We start from the raw sequence: 23,870 nt of genomic DNA on the forward strand, positions 1-23,870 counted from the left end.
AAACTTAAAAATAAAGGTAATTTTGTTATTGCACATAAGCTGAAAATAAGGGAGGACTGGGTCAGTAATAACACTGCTTTGCTGACTTAAGAGAAGTCTAATAAAATATTTTTAGTTGGGAAACTATCTGTATTAAAAAAAAAATTGATCTTAGGCTGGTGACACTGGCCATACTTATAATCCCAGGGCTTTGGAAGATCAAGGCAGAAAAATCACTTGAGGCCAGAAGTTTGAGATCAGCCTGGGCAACATAGTAAGACCTTATCTCTACCAAAAAAAGACAAAGAAAATTAGCCTTGCGTGGTGGTGTGTACCTGTTGTCCCAGCTACTCAGGAGGCTGAGTTGGGAGGATTGCTTGAGTCCAGGAGTATAAGACTGCAGTGAGTTCTGATTGTGCTATTACACTCCAGCCTGGGTGACAGAGTGAGTATTTGTCTCAAAAACAGCAACTCATTATTTTATGTAGCCATTTTACCTGAAAGGTATAATTATTTCTTCTACAATTAATAAATCTGCATATGTCTAAGCCAGCTATATCAGGTAGAGAGCTAGGGCTTCTCTGGGGACGCAGAAGCGAGAAGCAGGGAGCTTGGCGCGCCACTGGCTCTCCCTGAGGGTGCCCTGGATCCCCGCCCACGCCTCCCGCAGCCTGCATGGTGCTGCTGGCTGGGACCCGGCCACAGGGTGGCAGGGCGCTCTGCAAGCCGTCCCCACCCCTAGGCGCACAGGTCGAGGAGGATCGCGCTTACTACAAAGAGTTCCGGAACTTCTTCAGTCTGCCGGACACCCACCCACAGCATCGCCTCTGCCTTTTTTTTTTTTTTTTTTTTTTTTTTTTTTTTTTTTTTTTTTTTTTTTTTTTTGAGGGAGTCTTGCTCTGTCACCCAGGCTGGAATGCAGTAGCTTGATCTCTACTCACTGCAAGCTGCACCTCTCGGGTTCATGCCATTCTCCTGCCTTAGCCTCCCGAGTAGTTGGGACTACAGGCGCCCGCCACCACGCCTGGCTAATTTTTTGTATTTTTAGTAGAGTCAGGATTTCACTCTGTTAGCTAGGATGATCGCCCGACCTCATGATCCGCCCGCCTTGGCCTCCCAAAGTTCTGGGATTACAGGCGTGAGCCACTGGCCCCGGCTGGACAATTCTTTCTACCCTTTCCAGGATGAGGAGGGGTACCCCGTCCGGGGCGTGGAGAGCGTACCGGAGGGCGTCCTGGAGGCGTGGGGCTGCTGTGGACGCTGGTGCAGCGTGGGGTGAGTACTGAGAAGGCGCAGGAGGCTGACCACAATGGCTGGACCGGCCTTAATGTGGTCTGCTACCACGGCTTTGTGGATATACCCTGGTGGCCTTAGATGAGTGCTCCCACACTGAGGTCAACTGACAGGACAGGGAGGGGAACACAGCCCTAATCATAGCTGCACAGGCAGGAGCTGCCCCTGGCCCCATGGGCACAGTTGCCTTAGACACTGCCTCTCAGCCTTGCGCTTTCTGCGTCAGCATCACCTGGGCTGGTTCATTTGAACTTTAACACAGATCTGGTGGAAACACAGGCTGCCAGGCCCTGCTCCTGGAGTCTTTCTTTGAATAGGCCTGGGGTGGGGCCCAAGAATGAGCAGAAGAACAGGTTTCCAGGTGAGGTTGATGCTGCTGGCCCAGGGATCCCACCTTGAGGGCAGAGGGCTTTGAGGTTTTCATGACTGATGACGGCCAGGAACCCTTCTCAGTAGACATTGAAGACCCGCAGAGTCACAGATTCCAGGAGAGATATCGTCAGAGGGACATAGAAGCATCACGGAACTGAAGTGAAAATGAAGAAAGGAGCTGAGCATCTGTTTCATCACGTTCCTATGCTGTTTTACTAAAGACACTGTTCTGGCCCAGTCAGGGCAAGCTATCATCACCAACGACTTGTTGAACTATGTCCTGGGTCTTGACCTTGAAGGAGGGACGCGTTCGGGTTGAAAGCCGCCATGCCTGGTCGATCGCATCCCAGCCCTGAGCTAGCAGGGGCGGGTGTCCACCCGCGGGCCCCCTTGGTGGGATGTCGCTAAAGGAGTGGCCACTTACACGTGCACCTCATGCAGAGGCTCATGGAGCGTCCCTGCCTGTAGCGGTTCAGGGAAAAGTACCAGCTTGAGCTGTCTCTGCTCCTCTAGAGGGTGCGGAAGCCCGAGGTCTCCAAGAACTGCCTGCAGAAGCTCAAGGACTGGGAGCTGTCCGCGCTGACGCCCCGCTCCGTGCGCGGCCCGGAGGACCTGGGCGCCCTGGACCACATGGTCAGGATGACCACCAGCCTCTAACAGCCCCGCCGTGGCCATCGCGTGCCAGACATTGTGCCCTGAGAGCACTCTGTGCGTGTGGAAGAGGATGGCTGGTGGTGCAGGAAATCCTGGCGGCGCGGCGGGGGGTGGGGGAAGGGGCAGGCGCAGGAGGCAGGGAAGAGGAAGGCGCAGAGCAGCCCAAGCGGCCTGGCCCAGCGGCCGCGGGCTCCCAGGAGGGCTCCGCAAGAGCCGGTCTCCCACCTGCCCCGCTGCAGGGGTCCTGGGGCTCCGCCACCCCCGCCCCGCGGAAGGCCAGCATCTGCACCTGCAGCGCTTTCAGCCGAGCTCAAATTTTTCATTTCTTTCACATTTAGTAATTTTCTAACAAGTTATATTTTTCTTTTCGGACTCTGAATATCCAGGGCTATCTTTTCTTTAACCCCTCTTTTTTTTAAATTGCTTCTCAATTGTTTTACCCGTTTATTGTCTATTTTTCTACAAACCCCAGTCATTTTCTGTTGAAACCTCTTATCTATTAGAGTGGAGAGAAATATGTTAGAAAAAGGAAGGGGACAATGTGGTACATGGGCTGATGTACTAGATATTGCGCTGTCTCTGTGCACACATTTTTCCTAATCGCCACTGAAAATATGCAATATGTCCCAAGTTTACATATGAGCACATAAAAGCTAAGCAATCTTTCCTTTTTTTTTTTTTTTTTTTGACACTGAGTCTTGCTCTGTCGCCCAGGGTGGAGTGCAGTGGCATGATCTCTGCTCACTGCAAGCTCCGCCTCCCAGATTCACTACATTCTCCTGCCTCACCCTCCTCAGTAGCTGGGACTGCAGGTGCCCACCACTACACCCGGCTAATTTTTTGTATTTTTAGTAGAGACGGGGTTTCACCGTGTTAGCCAGGATGGTCTCGATCTCCTGACTTCGTGATCCGCCCGCCTCAGCCTCCCAAAGTGCTGGGTTTACAGGCATGAGCCACCGTGCCTGGCCATAAGCAATCTTTTTATGGTCCTATTTCCTGTATGGGATGGATTCAGGAATCAATCTCATGTCCTCAACTCCAGAAATCCTCAAATCTCTTAAGGTATTGTCTCACCTAGAGCCACAGAAACACATATAATTTCTTCTGTGCTTGTGTGTTCAGGTGAGGTTCAGTCTACATTCTGAGGTTTCTTTCTCTGATGAATGAAACATTCAGTTCTTGAATATTGCTGCATTATCAGTAGCCTATAAAAATCGGAATCAAATAGGTTTTCTTCCTTAAGAAAATAATGGAGGCAGCAATTACACACAGCAGCGTAGGGGGTAGATTTCAATCATGTTTTTTTCTTTTTCTATTCTTTTTTTCTTTTCTTAGAGACAGAGTCTCACTCTGTCACCCAGGCTATAGTGCAGTTGCTGGATCATAATTATTGCAGCATCAACCGCCTAGTCTAAGCGATCCTCAACCTCGGCCTCCTGAGTAGCTCTGACTACAGGCAGGTACCCCCACTCCAGGTCAGTTTTTAAATTGTTTGTGGAGATATTGTCTTCTTAGGCTGTTCCGTCTGGTCTCAAACTCCTGGACTCAAACAATCCTCTTGCTTCAACCTTCCAAGGCACCGGGATTACACGTGTGAGCCACTGTTCCCAGACTCAAAGTATTTTCATGGCAAAGAGTTAACAGAATATTTTCTTCTCTAGATGCAGTAGACACAAGATTCTTGTCTTTTATTCTTCCCATATCTGGCTGAGTATCCTATTCTCAGACATTACATTGCCAAATTTGTTTTCCAGTCAGCTTTCCAGCACAGTATAGAAAAATGAGTACTGTGGAGTAGAGTTTTCACATTCTTTCCTGACCCCTGCCAGTTCTAATAGTGCTCATAGACTTAGCCATTATCCCTCACTGGAATCCATTGTTGTTTATAAACAAGAGTAAGTGTTGTTTATTAAATTTCCAAGGAATAGGGCAGAATGTAAGGTTAGCATGTCTTGTGCTTTTACCTACCCTAAGCCCAAAGGATCATGAGTACTACATACAGAAATCTTTCCTCCTTAACCCTGTCACATTCTACTTGGATGCTGTGGAGAAATAAACCCAGTGTATCCCCTTCTGCTATATAAAATATTAATATTTGGCTAAAAATGATGTTTGTAAAATTTCATCCACAGATTTCAGTCACATTTTCAAATAAATGCATCATAAAACCATGTAATACAAGTTGACTGTTATTCACAATGTTAGAGCAGAAGAATTTCAGGTTTTGGATATTTGTGGATTGTGGAATATTTGCATATGCATAATAAGATATCTTGTGTATCAACCCAAGTGTAAACACAAAATTTATGTTTCATGTACACCTTATTCAGATAGGCTGAAGATAATCTTAGACAATATTTTAAATAATTTTATTCATGAAGCAAAGTGTGTGTACACATGCCATTTTATTTCCTTTTGTGAGTGCTCTTCCTTGGGGACATCTGGGTGGACATAGAAAGATATATTGCAACTGAAGGCGCTGGGAGAGACTTTGGTCCACTGAGAACAGTTTTGACCGTAACTGCTCACATGAGGTCATGTGTGGGATATTTCACTTTTGGTGACATTTCAGAGCTCAAAACATTTGAGATTTTGGAGTATTTTGGAGTTTTAGATTTTTTGATTAGTGGTGCTCAACCTGTGTGGTATTTCATATTTTTCTTCTCTAGGTAGGAATGGAATTTGCATTTTTGTTTTCACTTGTATTACACACTTTTTTCCAACTCAAATTCATTATGCATATTAGTTAGATCTCTTCAAATTTTGATGAAAATTCTCATTACATCAATTACTATTTTCAAAAAATTTTTATAATAAATCGATTAAATACCATGATAATCCACAGTTAAAAAATAAACATAAATTCATGTTCATGTATTAGAATTGGGTTTTTTCCCCAAATGATGAGCATTAATGAAATAGTATGCCTTAAAAACCTTTTTCAAATTTATTTGAGAATATTGTTTGAAAGTAAAAAATTGAAAAAGACTGAGCATGCCATAATAAATGACATTTGTGCTTAAGAAGACTATCTTTTTCAGAGATTATTTATAAAATAAAAGTACACATTTCTAATATTCCTTGTCCCAGTTAAGAGTTTGTTACTGATGAGTTACTTATGATGTTGAAAGTTGTTAGGCTAACAGGATGCACTGGTAATAGTACACTGTCAAGCTGAACTTTCCCGATTTAAATGCTATCTCACCATTCCTGTGCTGTACGTTTTTATTAGAATTCTAGCAGTATGTACTTTATATTGTGGCCTAAATAACAAGCACACACAAAAATGATTTCACACTGTGTATGCTGATGTATTTTAAAGTATGTGAAAAATATTGTAGGTGTCAGCAAGTACAACAGTGCTTCGTACATAGAAAGGGACCAATTAATGCTAAGTAAATGTTATTAGTTACTTAAGAACGTTGTATTACATAAATACATCCAAATCAATTATTATTTCGTTGGTAATATGATAGCAAGGCTAGATGCAGAGTTAAGGAGAATATTGAGCAAGAATGGGTTAGGAGGGTGTGAGGAGTAGGCCCCGGAGAAAGTGAATACCAATAGTTTGCTGAGTCAAAGTTGAAAGCACCCATAGGCTAAATAGATACTTCCCATTATGACCCAGTTCAGCAAAATATTTGAATCTTCCATGGTTTTCATAATTCTGGGAGTTTAGAAAATGCTTTAGAGAAGTGAATGAGCTACTATAGTTTTATATTCATTTATTTATTGTATTTGGTGATTTGAGAATTTCTCTAAGTCACTAGAGATAGAGCTTCAGAATACTAATCTCAGGTTACAAATTAATTTTTCAATTTTATACCCTTAAACCAGTCCCCAAAGATCACCCCACTGTTAAGTAATAGTAAATTATCTTCAATGTCATTTAAGTTCACCAGTTTCTTGTGAAGTATTTTTAACTTTAAAAAGTTTAAAAACACAAAAAACTATTCTTTAAAACAAAACAAGTATAAATCAAGTTCTTAAAAACCAATCCAGGCTGGGCATGGTGACTTAACCTCAACACTTGGGGAAGCCGAGGTGAGCGGATCCCTTGAGGTCAGGAGTTGGAGACACGTCTGACCAACATGGCAAAACCCTGTATCTAATAAAAATACAAAAATTAGGCTGGCATAGTTGCACTGACCTGTAGTCCCAGCTACCCAGGAGGCTGTGGCAGGAGAATCTCCTGAACCTGGGAGGCAGAGGATGAAGTGAACCCAGATTGTGCCACTGCAATTCAGCCTGCGCAAGAGAGCGAGACAACATTTCCAAAAAAAAAAAAAAAAAAGGCTTCAACTCTTTAAAAATCATGGAAAATATAGTATTGTAGATAAAAGTAGAAAACAAAATTGTTGTTCATGTATGTTAGGTTTTAATAAAGTTATTAAAAAGTAATTACAAAGTCACTTTATGTGGACTTAAAAAAGTAACATCAGGCCGCTGTGGTGGCTCACACCTGTAATCTCAGCACTTTGGGAGGCCGAGGTTGGCGAATTACCTGAGATCAGGAGTTTGAGACCAGCCTGGCAAGCATGGAGAAATCCCCTCTCTTCTCAAAATAAAAAAATTAGCTGGGCATGGTGGCAGGCACCTGTAATACCAGCAGGAGATTTGCTTGAACCCCGGGGGTGGAGGTTGCAGTAAGCCGAGATTCTGCCACTTCACTCCAGCCTGGGTGAAAGAGCCAGACTCCATCTCAAAAGAAAAAAAAAAAAAAAAAAGTAACATTGTATAATGACATCAGACATCCGATTTACTTATCTATCATTGGAATGTATTTGTTGAAGTTTTTTTTAATTTTAATTGATAAAGCAATTATAAAATTAAATAGAGCCAATCAAAAGGACTAGGTTTTGCCTTTGAAACTGAAGAAACCTAATCTTCAAGAGTGTATCCATGCATAGTTTAAATTTTTCAAAAAATACATACATAAAAAGAACATAGGGAAGTGTTTTAAGAAAAGTTTGTATCTTTGGAAATTCTACACAGTGTATATGGAACAAGGTTCTGTCTTTCACATTATTTAAAAAAATAGAAACCCTCAGTGTTGGCCATTAGGATGCCAAGATATATCCAGTGAATGCTCAATTATAAAGCATCTAGCCTGGCTCACTTTGAAAACTTGTCTTCTAAAATTGCCTTCCTGGGGCCTTTAATACTTGAGTCTAATTTAGAGTTTTAGAAACGATTGAGTTTAAAGAAAGTAAATTCCAATCTACCCTTCTTTTTAAAACTGAAGTAGGCTTAGGACTTTCTTCCTAAAATGTATAAACATTATTATTCAAGCCTGTCATCCCAGCGCATTGAGAGGTGGACACAGGAAAGGAGTTTGAGACAAGCATAGGCAACATTGCGAAACCTCGTCGTCTCTCCAAAAAAATGAAAATTAGTGGAGCATGGTGGTATGAACCTGTAGTCCCAGGTACTGGGGAGGCTGAGGTGGGAAGATTGCTATAGCCCGGGAGGTTGACACTGCAGCTAGACAGGATCTAGTCACTATACTCCAGCCTGGGCGACAAAGCCAGACTCTGTCTCAAAAAAAAAAAGAATATAAAATATCTCACTAATATTTGTCATGTTTATTATGTTGAAAACATTTTGGATATATTGGGTTAGAAAGTGTTATTAAAATTAATTTCAATTGTTACTAGTTGTTTTAAATATCATTAGAAAAATGTATTCCCTCCCCTCTCTTTTATAGTTTCCCTGCAAATACATGCACTAAAGAAAAACAATGAAGAAAATATGTTTAATTAAATAATATTCAAAATACAAAACAAAAAACTTTTGAAATGTATTTAAGACAATGCGAACAAAAAATGTATATCATTAAATGCATCTGTTATTAACAAAGAAAGGTCTGTCACAAACAGCCAGGTAAAAGCAAATTCATGTTAAAAAACTAAAAAAAATTTTTTTAATTGCAGAAAATTGATTAAAAAACATGCACAAGATAAATCAATAAATTGAAAAGTAGGCTCTTTAAATAGATAAATTAAATTAATAAATTCCCAATGAGATTCATTTAAAAAACGGAGAGGAGGAGTTCAAATGAAGAATAAACAGGCAAACTCATAGGTCATCCAGATATCAGTAAGTCAGTACAAATATTTTAAGAACAATTTACGCCTATACATTTGAAAATTTTGCTGACTTGAGAAAATTTCTCAAAAAACACAGCTGACTAAAACAGACAGAAGAAAACATGGAAAAATGAAAGATACGATTTAGATTCTTAAAATTTCCTATGTTATTTAATAAACAAACCTCACAAAGGAAACTCCAGTGATCTCTTTCAGTGAAATTTTCAAAGCATTTTTGAAAGAAATAAGACATTTTTAGACAAATTCTTCTAGAGAACAGGGAAAAAAGAAACACTTCCTAACTTATAACTTTGTTTTTCTGTCATTTTTTTCTTTCCTTCATTTAGACAAGTTCTCCCTCCGTCACTCAGACCAAAGTGCAGTGAATGATCATAGCTCATTGCAGCCTCAAACACCTAGGCTCAAGTGATCCTCCTGCCTGGTCCTCCTGATGAGCTGGAACTACATGTGCTTGCTTCCAGGCCTGGGTGAAATCATTTGTTTTTTTTTTAGAGACAGGAGTCAACCTATGTTGCCTGGGGAAACCTGGAATTCCTAGAGTCAAGTGACCCTTTTGCCCAGCTGTCCAAGTAGCTGGAATTACAGACAGGAGTCACCATACTCTATTCAAAGTTAGTTTTCTGTATGTACTTTGTTAAAGGTAATTGCACACATAATTATTGTTTAAATAATTATTTATGACATTGTATCATATTTTAATATAAATATACATGCTATACATCTTCTACATGTCCATACATATATACTTATGTAAAGTATCTAATTTAAAATTATTCACCACGGTGTAAAATCCAAAAAACACATTGATTTTTGCATAAATTAACCATTGAAAAGAGTCATAAATAGGGAAGAGACAGCACTTTGGGAGGCCGAGACGGGCGCATCGCGAAGTCAGGTATCGAGACCATCCTGGCTAACACGGTGAAACCCTGTCTCTGCTAAAAATACAAAAAAATTAGCCGGGTGAGGTGGTGGGCGCCTGTAGTCCTAGCTACTCGGGAGGCTGAGGCACGAGAATGACGTGAACCCGGGAGGCGGAGTTTGGAGTTTGCAGTGAGCTGAGATCCGGCCGCTGCACTCTAGCCTCAAAAAAAAAAAAAAAACAAAACAAAAAAACAAAAACAAAAACAAAAAAAACCGGGAAGAGAACAAAAAAATAGGTGAATTCAGCAACTGTTGTATATAAAGGTATACTATTTAAAATACAGCTAAGTACCTAGGTGCACTATTTTATAAGAGAGTTCCACAGATGGGTTAGTTATTTCATTTAATATTTTAGAGTTGTACATATTCAGATAAATGATGACTGGAGACTTATTTAGCAATGATGTATTTTAAAAGTAGACTGAGACTTCACTGGCTTCCCATAATTTCTACGTAAGGAACTCATCTTTTCCATGTTCTGAAATCTGTACCTGCCTCTGCAGCCTCATCTCCCAACAGACCACGTTCATTCTTGTCACTCCAGCTCCAATGGCCTGGAGCTCAACTGTACCAGGTCTCTTCCATCCAGGAAGCTTTTGCATCTGCTGCTGTCACTGCAAAGAAAGTTTCTCTCTATCGCTCTTTGCCAAGTTAATGTGTTCCTATTCCTCAAATCTCAATGCTGTCATATCTTCATGAAAGCCTTGTGTAAGCTTGCATTCAGCACATACCTCCTACTACAGACCCTCAAAACATGTACTGCTCATTTACTGAGCTCATAGTTCCAATTGTGTATTTACTTGTGTGATTCTTTAATTATGACACGTCTCATTCGCTAGTCTGGATGTTCTAGCAGGACTGAAATTGCCTATTACAGTTTAATATAATTTATGTCTAATAACTATTTCATTGTCATTAGTATATGCTTGTTGAAGAATAAACAAAAAATCTTTAATGGAAATATAGATGACACATTTCAGTTTAAAATAATAGAACAATTGTTTTTCATTGCGAAGGCATTGTTCGTGAAATAAAACATTACTTAATGAAATAAGTGTTTCAGTTTTAATGTCCATGAACAACCTATGTCAGGTCAAGATTCTTGCATCTCACTCCAAAATCCTCTACCTTCTGTTGGGCTATAATGCCTTAGGCATGATTGTATATAATAAATCCAATCATCCAATGTTACACCCTTCTGTGTAACCTAATCTTCTATTTCCACCTCTTTCTCCAGAGAGTAGCCAATCCCAGGAAGTGGGAGTGTTCTTAGGTGAGTCTAATCACTTAAAAAACACAGTTGTCCAGAGAAGACCTCTTCAGAGAAGTCAGATTGAATTTGTGGATGCTGGGCTTCGGTGAGCTCAGTGTTGCTGCTGACCTGGATAACCACGAATCTTCTAGACTTGGGACCATATATTGCAGATTCTGGTGTGTATGACATTTGTAGTAAAGACCTTCATGCTTAATTTTCTTATAAAAATACTTTAAACTCACCTGCCGGGACACTTATATCTTGTCTAAGCAAACAAGTAGCTTACCCAGTTATTTGAAATAACATAATTGTTCAAAATACCTGTTATTAGAGCATTTACAATATATTGGTTTGTGTTATATCAAGTTATTTGACTGGGTTTTCTTTTTGAGATAGGGTCTCACTCTGTCACCTAGGCTAAACTGAAGTGGCACTATCATGGCTCACTGTACTCTGGACCTCCTGGACTCAAGCAATCCTGCCCTCACAGACTCCTGAGTAGCTGAGACTACAAGCATGTGCCATCACACCAGCATTATTTTTAAAAGAAAAAAATATTTTTTCTCACTCTGTCCATTGTCTTCTCACTCCATTGATTGTTTCCTTTGCTGTGCAGAAGCATTGCAGTTTCAGATAACTCCAGTTGTTGATTTTTGCTTTTGTTGACTAGGCTTTTGTGATATTATTCGTACATTTTTTTTTCTCACATTAGTGTCCTGGAGCATTTCTCCTATGTTTTCCTCCAGTAGATTTGGTCTTTCAGGTTTTACATTAAGGTTTTCAATCTATTTTGAGTTGATTTTGGCATAGGATGAGAGGTGAGGGTATAATTTTATCCCCTGCATGTCAATATCCAGATTTGCCAGCAGTGTTGATTGAAAAACTGTCCTTTCCCCAGTAAATACTGTTGCTACCTTTGACAAAATTCGGTTGGCTGTAGAGAGGTGTAAGAGTTTCTGCGTTCTCTGATCTGTTCCACTGGTTTACCTGTCTATTTTTACACCAGCACCTTGCTGCTTTGCTTACTGTAGCTTTGTAATATACTACATGTCAGTGTGAGTTTGAAATGTGTAGGATTAATTGTAAAACCCTTGTTGTAAAGTTTATGTGTGTAGTCCTTTTCAAATCTTCAGTGAGCTGACTGGATTTGAAAAGTGTTCAAATATATCCCATGAACTGGTAAAGACTCCCAGGAAGTAGGGACTTTGATCACTGTGGGAAACACCGGGAATAAAGATAAATTGGTGGTCATGCTTCCATTAACTCCATCTCTGAATTCTTTAAAGAAAAAATTCCAGTGTTTACTTTCTTTTTTGGTTTGTTTTAGGTAAAAGTTGATTAATTGTTGCTGAGTCCTTTCATAGCTTGATTAGTCACCATTTCAAAATATGAAGATACTCTGATGGTCTGAACTCATTCTGAGCAAAAACATTGTCTTGAATAAGAAATAATCATTTTTCATTGTATTTATGTAAAGGTTGAATTTTGTGATTAACCTTAGAAGAATAAGTTCAGCAGTTTATAGTTATAGGAGTTAAGTGCTGAAGCCCATAATGATTAAACTAAACACACTTAGATTAAACTTAACCAATTTTTAACTGTCTTTAGAAAAGTACATCTGTTACTTGGGTGCCAGAGAGTGAGACTAAGTATCCCTTATGAGTTATACTCAAAGGATCTTGGAGGAAAAGAAGGAGAGAGAGAGAAAGGGATGGGTTTGTATGGATTTCTGGAACAATCAGCTAATAGAAGTAACTGTGAAGTTATCCTAATTATTCCTCTCTACCCCAATATTAAGCTTGTCCAAAAAATTCATAATTGAGAATATTGCTTGTTTTAAATTACAATGACGCTTGTCTCATTTTTCCACTTGTGTTATAGTATAAACCCAACTTGCCTATATTTACCATATCTAGGTCTGTACTGGGCTTAAGCTAATGGGTAGATTGAACAGAGCTGAAGCAGACAAGAAGAACTAGCCACAGGCCCTTCCCCCTCCATGTGGTCAAAAAATAATTTTCTCACTTAAATTTTCCTGTTTTAAATTTCCAGAAACATGGATTTGGGCACACTGCAAGCCTTCCAGAGGGAGCTCTGTTGCTCTATCTGCAGGAACTACTTAATAGACCCGGTCACCATTGACTGTGGGCATAGCTTTTGCAGGCCCTGCCTTTGTCTCCTCTGGGAGGAAGGCCAGGCTCCAACGGGTTGTCCTGTGTGCGGGAAAATCCCCCAGAGGACTGACTTCCACACCAATATTGCTCTCAAGAGGTTGGCTTCTCTTGCAAGGCAGAGCAGACCTCACAACATCAACAGCTCAGAGAAGCAGATCTGTGTGCTACATGAAGAGGAAAAGGGGCTCTTCTGTGAAGCTGAGCAGAGACTCCTCTGTGGGCCCTGCTCTGAGTCACCAGAGCATGAGGCTCATGGCCACAGCCCAATAGGACAGGCTGCTGAGGAGTGCAGGGTAAGTGACACCTCCAATGCAATTGGGAATCCACATGATCCTAAATGAGAGAGAAAACGAGAGCTTATGATAATAAAGGTGGAAAGAATGGAGATGGGGAAGATCTGAATTTTCGATATAAATCTCTAGATATAAATGTGTCCTGGGAACATGGTTTGCTTTTGCTGCAAGCTTGACTTCTCTAGATCCAGGGTATATGAAAGCCAATTTCTTAGAAAATTGATCAGCTGTTGGGTCTCCTCAAACCCTCTACGATATGCTTCGGTTGCCTCTGATATTCCAAATATTAGAATCAAATTAGGTTATCTTGTAAAAAACCTGACCACTTCACGGGAACTCAAATTTACTGTTCTCTCAACAACAGGCTTTTCTCATAAAAAGGGAATAACATATCCAGTAATGTCTTATCTGCTACTGAAGGTCATGTCTACTTTGCAGGAGAAACTTCTAAAGAAAATGGATCCTTTATGGAGGAGCACTCAAGAAATGCAAAACAAGCTAAATCAGGAAATTAGCAAAATCCATTCATTAATGGTAGGGATATAAAGGTTTTATATTTTTTCATGTAGATTGGCACAATGCTAGCTTAGACTTCTTAGCTGAATTCTGCTTACCAGTTACAAAATAGCAGTGTCTTCTTCCCAGAAAAAAACAAAGAGTGGTTTCAAATGATCTATCAGCAATTATCATTATACAGGCCAACAGGAGCTGGTGCAAAAAATACTAGTATGTATATGTATATGAAATAAACAGGGCATGATAGGTATTCCTGATGTAACCTTGAGGGTTTGCATAAAACTTCCAAGGCACTGAGAGTAGGATAGCATTGAGTTCTTCAAAGCATTGTATTCACATTGAGTAGTTTAAAGTTTTGCTGTGAAGGGGAGGAGAGAAATAGAGATATAAGTGGGGAAAAAAAAACCTGAAGTAATTTCTTTAAAAACTCGGTAGTAGAGTGTACACTGAAATATTTAAAATGTTTAGAAGAATCAGGCAAAGGAACAAGAGAAAATTAAGAAAAACCAAGTAAAAAAGACAATAATTAATGAAATAAGAATCCTGAAGAAGCATCACAAGAAGGGATCTTGAGTCCTTTTGAGGTATCGATTTATACAGGAAGGGAGACTAAGAGGAGCATGAAAAACGGATGGGCAGAGGAGATAGCAAATTTTCAAGAATCTTTCCAAGTATGAGACATAGAGTTTATGAGTTTACTGCTGGTATATCCTAGGAGAATAAAATTTGAAGTGTTAAGTGTTTTGTGGAGAGTGAGGAGATGCAATTCTTTTAACTGAGTATCTCTGCAGGACTATGCGGCCTTCAGGAAAGGGATGATCAAGTATCAATATCAGAAGATGCGCCAATTTCTCCTGGAGGAGGAGCAACTCCATCTGGGGACACTGGACAGAGAAGCAGAAGAGATTGTTCGACAACTCCAAGACAGTGAAGTAAGAATAACCCAACATATAAAAAAGACAAAAGACATGTACAGAGAGCTGTGGGAGATGTGCCACATGCCTGATATGAAGCTGCTCCAGGTGAGGAGGGAGGGTCCGTCATCCAGAGTCAGGAAACCTTTGTTGGGCAATGCTGCCAGGACATTCATATGTTACCTGCAAATGCAGCTACTCTTAGCTAAGTGACACATGCTCCTTGACTCCGTCATTATGTTTGTCCAGTCACTTATTTTTGCATATTGCGGTAATCTTTGGGAGGTTTTTGCCATTTTGGTAGATCACTTAGGACAAAATCTTCTTCAGTATAATCAGGAGTACTAGCCACAAAGAAATGTTATCCAAAATCAATCAAATGCTAGGCCAGGAGAATATTAGCTTTGTTAATAAAACTCAATTTATGTTCCTAGTACATCCACACTTCTTGAGATTAAGCCTGGAGGATGAGTGACACTGACAACTTACATTGCCATGTACATCATTCCACAGTCTTATTCTCAGCTCCTCATTCCTATTGCCCACTGAGGAAGCCCACCATTGTTCAGTGGAGGTTCTGTTATTAACACAGCCTTGGATGGTTCCTTAGAGGTGTATCAATAAACCTACCTTGTTAACCCAGAAAGACAACAAAGAATACTAGGGAAAGTAGGACAGAATTCTCGTGATTACGTACTTATGTTTTTCTTTGCAGGACTTGGAAAACATACTGGAATGGTGAGTTACACTAATGAACTTTGATTTCTGCGAAAGTCATTCCCTTATTGATAAAGTCAATGTACCATGAAAAATGTGGGTGTTAGGTTCACTAACCAGTTTCCTGCAATTCCCCATAGCTGAAAATCCAAGTATAACTTCTGCCTTTTCCAAAACCAAACTATGAATCACCTCTTATTGACTGGAAGCCTGTCGATACCATAAATAGTCAATTAACGTATATTGCATGTTATATGTATTATATGCTGTATCCTAACAATAACGTCAGCTGGAGAAAAGAATATAATTGCAAAAATTGGAAGGAAGAGAAAATATATTTATTACCCATTAAGAGGTTAGTCACCATAAGGGTCTTCATCTTCATTGTCTTCACATTGAGTAGGCTGAAGAGGAGGAGGAAGAGAAGAAGGTGTCTCAGAGGTGGCAGAGGCAGAAAGAAAAGAAATGGAGGAAGTTGAGCAGGAGGCAGGAGAGGCAGGCAAGCTAGGTGAAACTTTCATTGAAAAAAAATCCACTTAGAAGTGGGCCCCCAAATTTCAAACCCTTGTTGCTTAAGGGTCAACTATATGTTTTGAGGTATTTAGCATTGATCTGTGGCTATATTCCACTTTGGTTTCAAAGGAGAACCTGAGACCTTAAGCTTCTTTGTCTCAGAAGTGTCCTTCTTATGTGGCTGAATGAAAATGTATCTAACAACAGTGTGCCATTCTGGATTTTCTTCTACCCACTCACCCCATCTTCTCCAGCCCTGCCCCAGCAAATCTTAAGAAGAAGATTACTCTGAGTTATCACAAAGGAGTGTCCTATTCTGGAGAGGGGAGAGGTGAAAAAGAGAGGAGGGAGGGAAATGCCCTAAGGACAGGAAAGGGAGGGAGGTTTTGTTCCCAGGGACATCAATAGCCAGGCCCTACTCCATCACTGCACTCCCCTGTTATAGGCAGAATCTAAGAGGGGAATGGCAGCCTCAGGAACCTCAGCACCAGGGCTGACAGGCTGGAAATTGACTCCTTTGGTTTGAACAAAAGTTCAAAACCTTTAGTGTCAGTGGGCATTCCCTGTAAGACCCTGACTGCATCATTGGTGACATCTACAGGTTGAGGTCCCAAAGGCTTTGGCTGAGTTTTCTTCTCTCAGCAAGAATCCCAGGATATCTGTATACTTTGAAGAGGCTAGAGGGGCAGAGGGAAGAAATGACACTCAGTAATTTTAAATTTGGATCATGTGTGAGAGAATGGAGAAACTGTACTTTAACATGTTAAATTTAGATAAAAGTAACATTGCTATATCCCCAATATGGTTGAATAAAATGTATACTGAATTTAACATAAAAGGGAGATTTCTCAAGAAATATCTTGGATGAAAATCTGAAACATTGGTATGACTGTGTGATTATCCCTGGGCCTGAAAGTGTAACTGAGGTTGTTCTTTGCAGGACAGAGTTGGTGCAAATGGAAAAGCCCCAGCCAGTCAAGCCAGAACTGACTTCCCGGCCCATCACTGGAGTGCTAGATATGCTCAACAAATTCAGAGGTTAGAGCCAGCTGCTTGGCAGTACAGCCTCAACTTCTGTTTAGTGGGTTGCTTGGTTGAGCCATTTCCCATTTTAGTTTTATTTCTTCTGACATAAAAGTGAACTTACAATATATTATAGAATTAATATTTATCATAAACATTAGAAATCTTTGACCAACCAACAAACTAAAGCTTCCATAAACGAAACAACTCTACTGATGTAAGATACATTTCACAACAACTGGAAGCTGAAGGTTCTGTGAAAATGGCCCAAACATGTAAGGCAGCCGTTAGACAACAGAGGGCTAAAACCAGAGCTAGACTAAATGAAGCAGTGGCTGATCAGGTGACGTAAAAGCAGAACATGATCATTATTTTCAGAAACTTCTCAACTGCACATGTATGGATGTCCATCAAATTTTGATGTTTAAAAATGGAGCAGGTGAGACCGGGCACGGTGGCTCACGCCTGTAATCCTACCAAGGCTGAGGTGGGCAGATCACCTGAGGTCAGCGGTTGGAGAACAGCCTGACAAACGTGGCCATCTATACCAAAAATACAAAAATTTGCTGGGCATCGTGGCACATGCCTCTAATCACAGCTACTCGGGAGGCTGAGGCAGCAGAATCGCTTGAGCCCAGGAGGCTACAGTGAGCCAAGATTGCACCACTGTACTCCAGCATGGGCAGCAGAGTGAGACTCTGTCTCAAAAAAAAAAAAAAAAAAAAAAAGGAACAGGCACCGTTTATATCCCATTGATTAGGAACATAATATGAGAGTGAAGTCTGTTTGTTAATTATACTGAATACAAGCAATCCAAGTGGCATTTTCTACTAAATAAATAGTTACATGTCTCTTAAAACAAATCAAGCAAAGCCAGACATTAAATCATTGATTCACACAATTAATGACATTTGTCTATTTGTTTTTCTCAGTGATTTTAAGGATTCTTTTGTGCGGTGGAAATCATAACAACCCTTGATCTTCATAGACAAGAGCCTCCAAAGTCTTTTTTCTCCCTGTATTCTGTCTCTTACAGGAGGTACTAATAAAGCCAGTACATGGGCAGATAACATCTGAACCCCACCTAACTTCTTCATCTGATTTTGGTTCTTTTTGCAGTGGATGATCCTCTGAGTAAGGAAAGGGCGAGTCACTACATGAACCTTTCTGAGGATGTGAGAAATGTGATATTTGGAGACGACCATGATGGTGCGCCCAGGGAGTCCCAGAGAGCAGAGAACTTTGCTGCATGGGGAGCTCAGGCCTTCTCCTCCGGCAAGCATTACTGGGAAGTGGACGTAACCCACTCCTCCAACTGGATTCTGGGAGTCTGTAAAGATTCCAGGACAGCAAACACAAATGCTTTTGAGGAAGCATTTTTTCTATTTTCTTCAAAGAGAAACAACCTTTATAGCCTCTCCAACATCTTTGCTCCCTTAACTCACTATGTGCAAAGACCTCTGGGTCAGGTTGGGGTGTTTCTGGATTACGACAACACAGTTGTGAGCTTTTATGATGTTTCAAAAGGTTCCCTCATATACAGCTTTTTCCCTTCATCTTTGTCTTCCCTTTTGACACCTTTCTTTTGTATTGGTTCCCCATGAAAGTCAGGTTTCATTATGATTTCTTAGGGAGCTCTTTTGTCTGAAAAATATTCCAATCTCGAGACCTTCTCATGTGAAACAGTAGGACAATGTGTGAGCATCTTTGAGCTCATTGTAACTTGAGGAAACAAAATTATTATCTGGTATGAAATGGGATAACCACATTGACATTATACATTTGTTTCCTAAATTTTACTTTAATGAAGGGTTGTGAAAAACCATAACTGTCTGATTCCTGGACATTTTTTATACCCCAAAATGAAACCCAAAACCCTTTACCGTTACTCTCTATTCATTGCACCTTCCCCACCCATTCGACTCACAACGCCTTTTGTACTTTAGATCTCTGTGGATTTGTGTATTGTAGACACTTTATGCAAGGCAAATAATACAAAATATAGTCTGGATCATCAGTTACTAAAAATTACTGATTTTTGTAAACGTGTAAAATATATTAATTATAAGAGTTAACTGAATTGTCTTACTGATATACACACTCAATGATAGCTCTTGTTTTCAATGGTCCTTGTGTGCATTCCAAAGTAGCATTATAAAATGTAAACTTAGACTGGAAAAACTTTGAAGAAGTTTGTTTTGATGTAAATAATTTTTAGCCGAAAAAATCTTTTTCTTTCTTTTTTTTTTTTTTTGGCTTGTAGCATAGATTACTTATTTATTATTTTAGTTTTTTGAGACAGTGATTCCCTCAATACCCCAGGCTGGAAATACAGATGTCTGACATGGGCTCACTGCAACCTCTGCCTCTCGGGTACAAGTGATTCTCAGTCTCCTGAGTTGCTGGGATTACACGCCCATGTCACCATGCCTGGCTAATTTTTGTATTTTCAGTCGAGACAACAGGATTTCACCATGTTGGCCAGGCTGGTCTCAGACTCCTGACCTCAAGTGATATGCACGCCTCAGCCTCCCAAAGTGCTGGCATTACATATGTGAGCCACCAAACCCGGCTGATTCTTATCTTTAAAGTTCTCAGAAACGCTGGATTCAGAAAAACTACTGGTTTATCAAAATCATTATATTATCATCTATGTTTTCTTCAATGTTAATGTCAAATTGGGAGTCTTGGTCCTAAAAGATCAGTAATTGTGGATTGTCATTCATGATAAATTTGCTCCATCCTTACTATGTGCCATTCTTTGCAAAGGATAAACAGCTTGTGAGTCAGATCTGGAGTTAATGAAACCTTCAGATTCTGTAAGCAAAAAAGTAGAGATGCTATGTTTAAATTGTCTGAAACCATCTTTGCCTCTGTGACATTTCCCTCTTATTGGGAAGCTAACTGATATGGCTCTAGAAATAGTGTACTCCTAAGTATTGTTAAGAGTCTGCAGATAGGTAAATCTTCAATGCTTTCAACGAATTTCCCTTTTCTTAAAAAGTCTCTGTGAAACCCACCTTCTAAAACTTCTTGCTTCAACGTAATTTTAGAAAAAACAGGAACCAAAGACAGAGGTGGTGGCAAAGGCTACAGCCAAATTGAAGGGTCACAGCAGCATCGGAGGCAGGATGCCCAGAAGAAAGCCACGCAGAAAACATCAAAACTTCTGGAGACTACCCATGCGCCTTGTGCTTCTCTTGAAACCCGTGCCAGCGGTGACTCCAGCACATCTATGGTCCTTCAGTCTTGCTGTCTCCAGATCCAAGTCCCCTATTACAAAAGTTTTGGAATCCGTTTTCATTTGGATAGAAAAGGTGGTCAGAAAATTAAGAACTTTACCAGATTTGGGCAGAGCAAGCTGGGATGGCATGGTCGGGATTGAGATTAGCTGTGGATAAAGAAACTTGTACTTGGAGAGTAGGGGAATTTGTTGTGAATTTCTCAAAGACGATATTGAATCAAGGTTATACATCCCTGGTTAAACGTTTGTAAATAGATTATTTTACAGGACTCTCCCTGAAAAGTGAAACTTTGAAGAATGACCTGTGGGTGGTATTAGGAAAGAAATAGAGGCCCTAGTGAGGGAAGAAAGGAGGGATGAAGGCAGAAGAGAATGTGAACTGGCGTGCCAGACAGACTAAAAAATAATGAAAACAAAAGCAAAAATTACACATTTCAGACACTTATCAAAGGAAAACGTTTATGCAGCCATCAAACATGTGAAAAACATTTTATAATCCCTGATCATTAGAGAAATGCAAATCAAAGCCACAACGAGATATCATCTCAAGCCAGTTAAAATGGCAATCATTATAAAGTCAGGAAACAACAGGTGCTGAAGAGGATGTGGAGAAATAAGAACGCTTTTACTCTGTTGTTGGGAGTGTAAATCAGTTCAACCATCGAGGAAGACTGTGTGGTGATTCCTCAAGGATCGAGAACCAGAAATACCATTTGACCCAGCAAACCCATTACTGGGTATATACTCAAAGGATTGTAAGTCATTTTACTATAAAGACATGCACACGTATGTTTATTCCAGCACTGTTCAGCATAGCAAAGACTTGGCACCAACCCAAATACCAATCAAGGATAGACTGGATAAAGAAAATGTGGCACATATACACCATGGAATACTATGCAGTCATAAAAAAGGATGAGTTTGGCCAGGTGCCAGGGTCATGCCTGTAATCCCAGCACTTTGGGAGGCCGAGGCAGTTGGATCACAAGGTCAGGAAATCGAGACCATCCTGGCTAACACGGTTAAACCCTGTGTCTACTAAAAATACAAAAAAAAAAAAAAATTAGCTGGGCATGGTGGTGGGCACCTGTAGTCCCAGCTACTGGGGAGGCTAAGGCAGGAGAATGGTGTGAACACGGGGGTGGAGCTTGCAGTGAGCCAAGATCACGCCACTGCACTCCAGCCTGAGTGATAGAGCCAGACTCCTTCATAAAAAATAAATAAATAAACAAGTAAATAAATAAATAAAAATGGATGACTTCATGTCCTTTGCAGGGACATAGATGAAGCTGGAAACCATCATTTTCAGCAAACTAAAACAAGCACAGAAAACCAAACATTGCACGTTCTCATTTATAAGTGGGAGTTGAACAATGAGAACATACGGGCACAGGGAGGGGAACATCATACACCAGGGCCTGTCCGGGGGTTGGGGGATAGGGGAGGGATAGCATTAGGAGAAATACCTAATGTAGATGACAGGTTGATGGGTGCAGCAAACCACCATGGCACATGTATACCTATGCAACAAACCTGCACATTCTGCATATGTATCCCAGAACTTAAAGTATAATTTTTTTTAAAAAGCACAAAGAAATAAACAAAAACCCTACAGATTCCAAGAAAGTGTGGCTTAGGTATTTGATATGTAGAGGAGAAAAGGTAGGTGAAAATTATAGTAAAGCGACATTTACTTTGGAGTTTGAAGAAATCGGTGGGTCTTGCTTTCAATATGTCAAGGATGTGACTTCTGAATGTGTGAATAACAACATCCCCCAACAAATCTGTGTGCTAATTAATAACAGACGCTCCCACATTTTTATCGTTAAGGTCCAACCTAATCCTAATTCAGATATTCATTCTAATTAATGCCGTCATCTCAGAATTTCAAAGATATTTGTTGGCCAGTTAGTGACTATTAGTTATCCTTAGAAAGAAACTATTTGAGAGGAACATTTGGAGGTACCTATCAATTTTTAATTCTACATATATTTTAAACCTATAATATCATTAGTATGGAAATTTCCATAAAAATGCACAAGGATATATGTTTATTATGTATGTTGTGGCAGTATTTTCAATTAACAAGGGAGAGAATATAGTTTAACAAAACACTGTGTAATCTATTGTACTCTCTATAAATATGAAGAACATCTGCACATACTCATAACCAGCCACTTGCTTAGCTAAAAAATGTGATCTCATGGAATTAAAAAGTAAAACAGAAGATCCTAGTGGCTAGGAAGTGTAGAAGGCAGAGGGAGAGGTACAATATTAAATATAATTAAATATAATGATTAATAAAAGAGAAGATAAATACAATTTAAAAATACAAAATTATACATAGATGGAAGGTATAACTTATAATGTTCTATAACATTGCAAGATGATTATAGTTAACAATAATATATATACTTTCAAATAGCTAGAATGAGGGTGTTGCAGGTTCCCTAAAAAAAAAAAAGATAAATGTTTGGGATAATGTTCTAAATAGTCTGATCTGATTACTATGCATCATATGTATCAAACCATCACTATCTACTCTACAAATATGTAAAAGTATGTATCTATAAAAAATAAAAAAATTTAAAGTACTGATTCCTTGACATCCTTGTATAGTGGTAGTTTATTTTTCTAATATTGTTTTAATGGGCAATCAGACAAAAAATGGTTAGATCTGCAAGATAACAAGAATAAATGTGAAAATATATGAGTCAGAGAACTCATATAATATTTTAGGCATGTTAGTGGTTCTTTCTTGGAGCAGGGGGCTATTGAAATTTCTCAAGTCAGCAAAATTTTCAAATGTATAGGCATAAATTTTTCTGAAAATATTTGTACTGACTTATGGATATCTGGATGACCTATGAGTTTGCCTGTTTATTCTTCATTTGAACTCCTCCTCTCCGTTTTTTAAATGAATCTCATTGGGAATTTATTAATTTAATTTATCTATTTAAAGAACCTACTTTTGAATTTGTTGATTTATCTTTTGCATGTTTTTAAATCAATTTTCTGCAATTTTAAAATTTTTTTTTAGTTTTTTAACATGAATTTGCTTTTATCTGGCTGTTTATGACAGACTTTTCTTTGTTAATAACAGATGCATTTAATGATACACATTTTTTGTTTGCATTGTCTTAAATACATTTCAAAAGTTTTTGTTTTGTATTTTGAATATTATTTAATTAAACATATTTTCATTGTTTTTCTTTAGTGCATGTATTTGCAGGAAAACTATAAAAGAGAGGGGAGGGAATGCATTTTCCTAATGATATTTAAAACAACTACTAACATTTGAAATTAATTTTAATAAAACATTGTAACCCAATATATCCAAAATGTTTTCAACATAATAAACATGACAAATATTAGTGAGATATTTTATATTCTTTTTTTTTAGACAGAGTTTGGCTTTGTCGCCCAGGCTGGAGTGTAGTGACTAGATCCTGTCTAGCTGCAGTGTCAACCTCCCGGGCTATAGCAATCTTCCCACCTCAGCCTCCCCAGTACCTGGGACTACAGGTTCATACCACCATGTTCCACTAATTTTTATTTTTTTGGAGAGACGAGGTTTCGCAATGTTACCTATTATCTCAGGATAATAGGAGTTATCTCAAACTATTAAAAACTATAAACTATAAACTATTATAAAGGAGTTATCTCAAACTCCTTTCCTGTGTCCACCTCTCAATGTGCTGGGATGACAGGCTTGAATAATAATGTTTATACATTTTAGGAAGAAATTCCTAAGCCTACTTCGGTGTTAAAAAGAAGGGTAGATTGGAATTTACTTTCTTTAAACTCAATCGTTTCTAAAACTCTAAATTAGACTCAAGTATTAAAGCCCCAGGAAGACAATTTTAGAAGACAAGTTTTCAAAGTGAGC

General features: G+C 39.4%; 1 protein-coding gene across 1 annotated transcript; it reads left to right on the forward strand.

Moving 5' to 3' along the window:
* Positions 1-2,368: 2,368 nt before the first annotated feature.
* LOC126936512 (tripartite motif-containing protein 64-like) lies at positions 2,369-20,122 on the forward strand. Its single transcript, XM_050759264.1, has 9 exons — positions 2,369-2,573; positions 10,570-10,690; positions 12,640-13,054; positions 13,493-13,588; positions 14,362-14,502; positions 15,200-15,222; positions 16,655-16,752; positions 17,857-18,330; positions 19,791-20,122. Exons 1-9 carry the CDS (start codon positions 2,369-2,371, stop codon positions 20,120-20,122), a joined length of 1,905 nt encoding a protein of 634 aa, XP_050615221.1.
* The last annotated feature ends 3,748 nt before the right edge of the window (positions 20,123-23,870 follow it).

Source organism: Macaca thibetana, chromosome 14, assembly GCF_024542745.1.
Source record: "Macaca thibetana thibetana isolate TM-01 chromosome 14, ASM2454274v1, whole genome shotgun sequence".
In the NCBI taxonomy this organism is placed as follows: Eukaryota; Metazoa; Chordata; class Mammalia; order Primates; family Cercopithecidae; genus Macaca; species Macaca thibetana.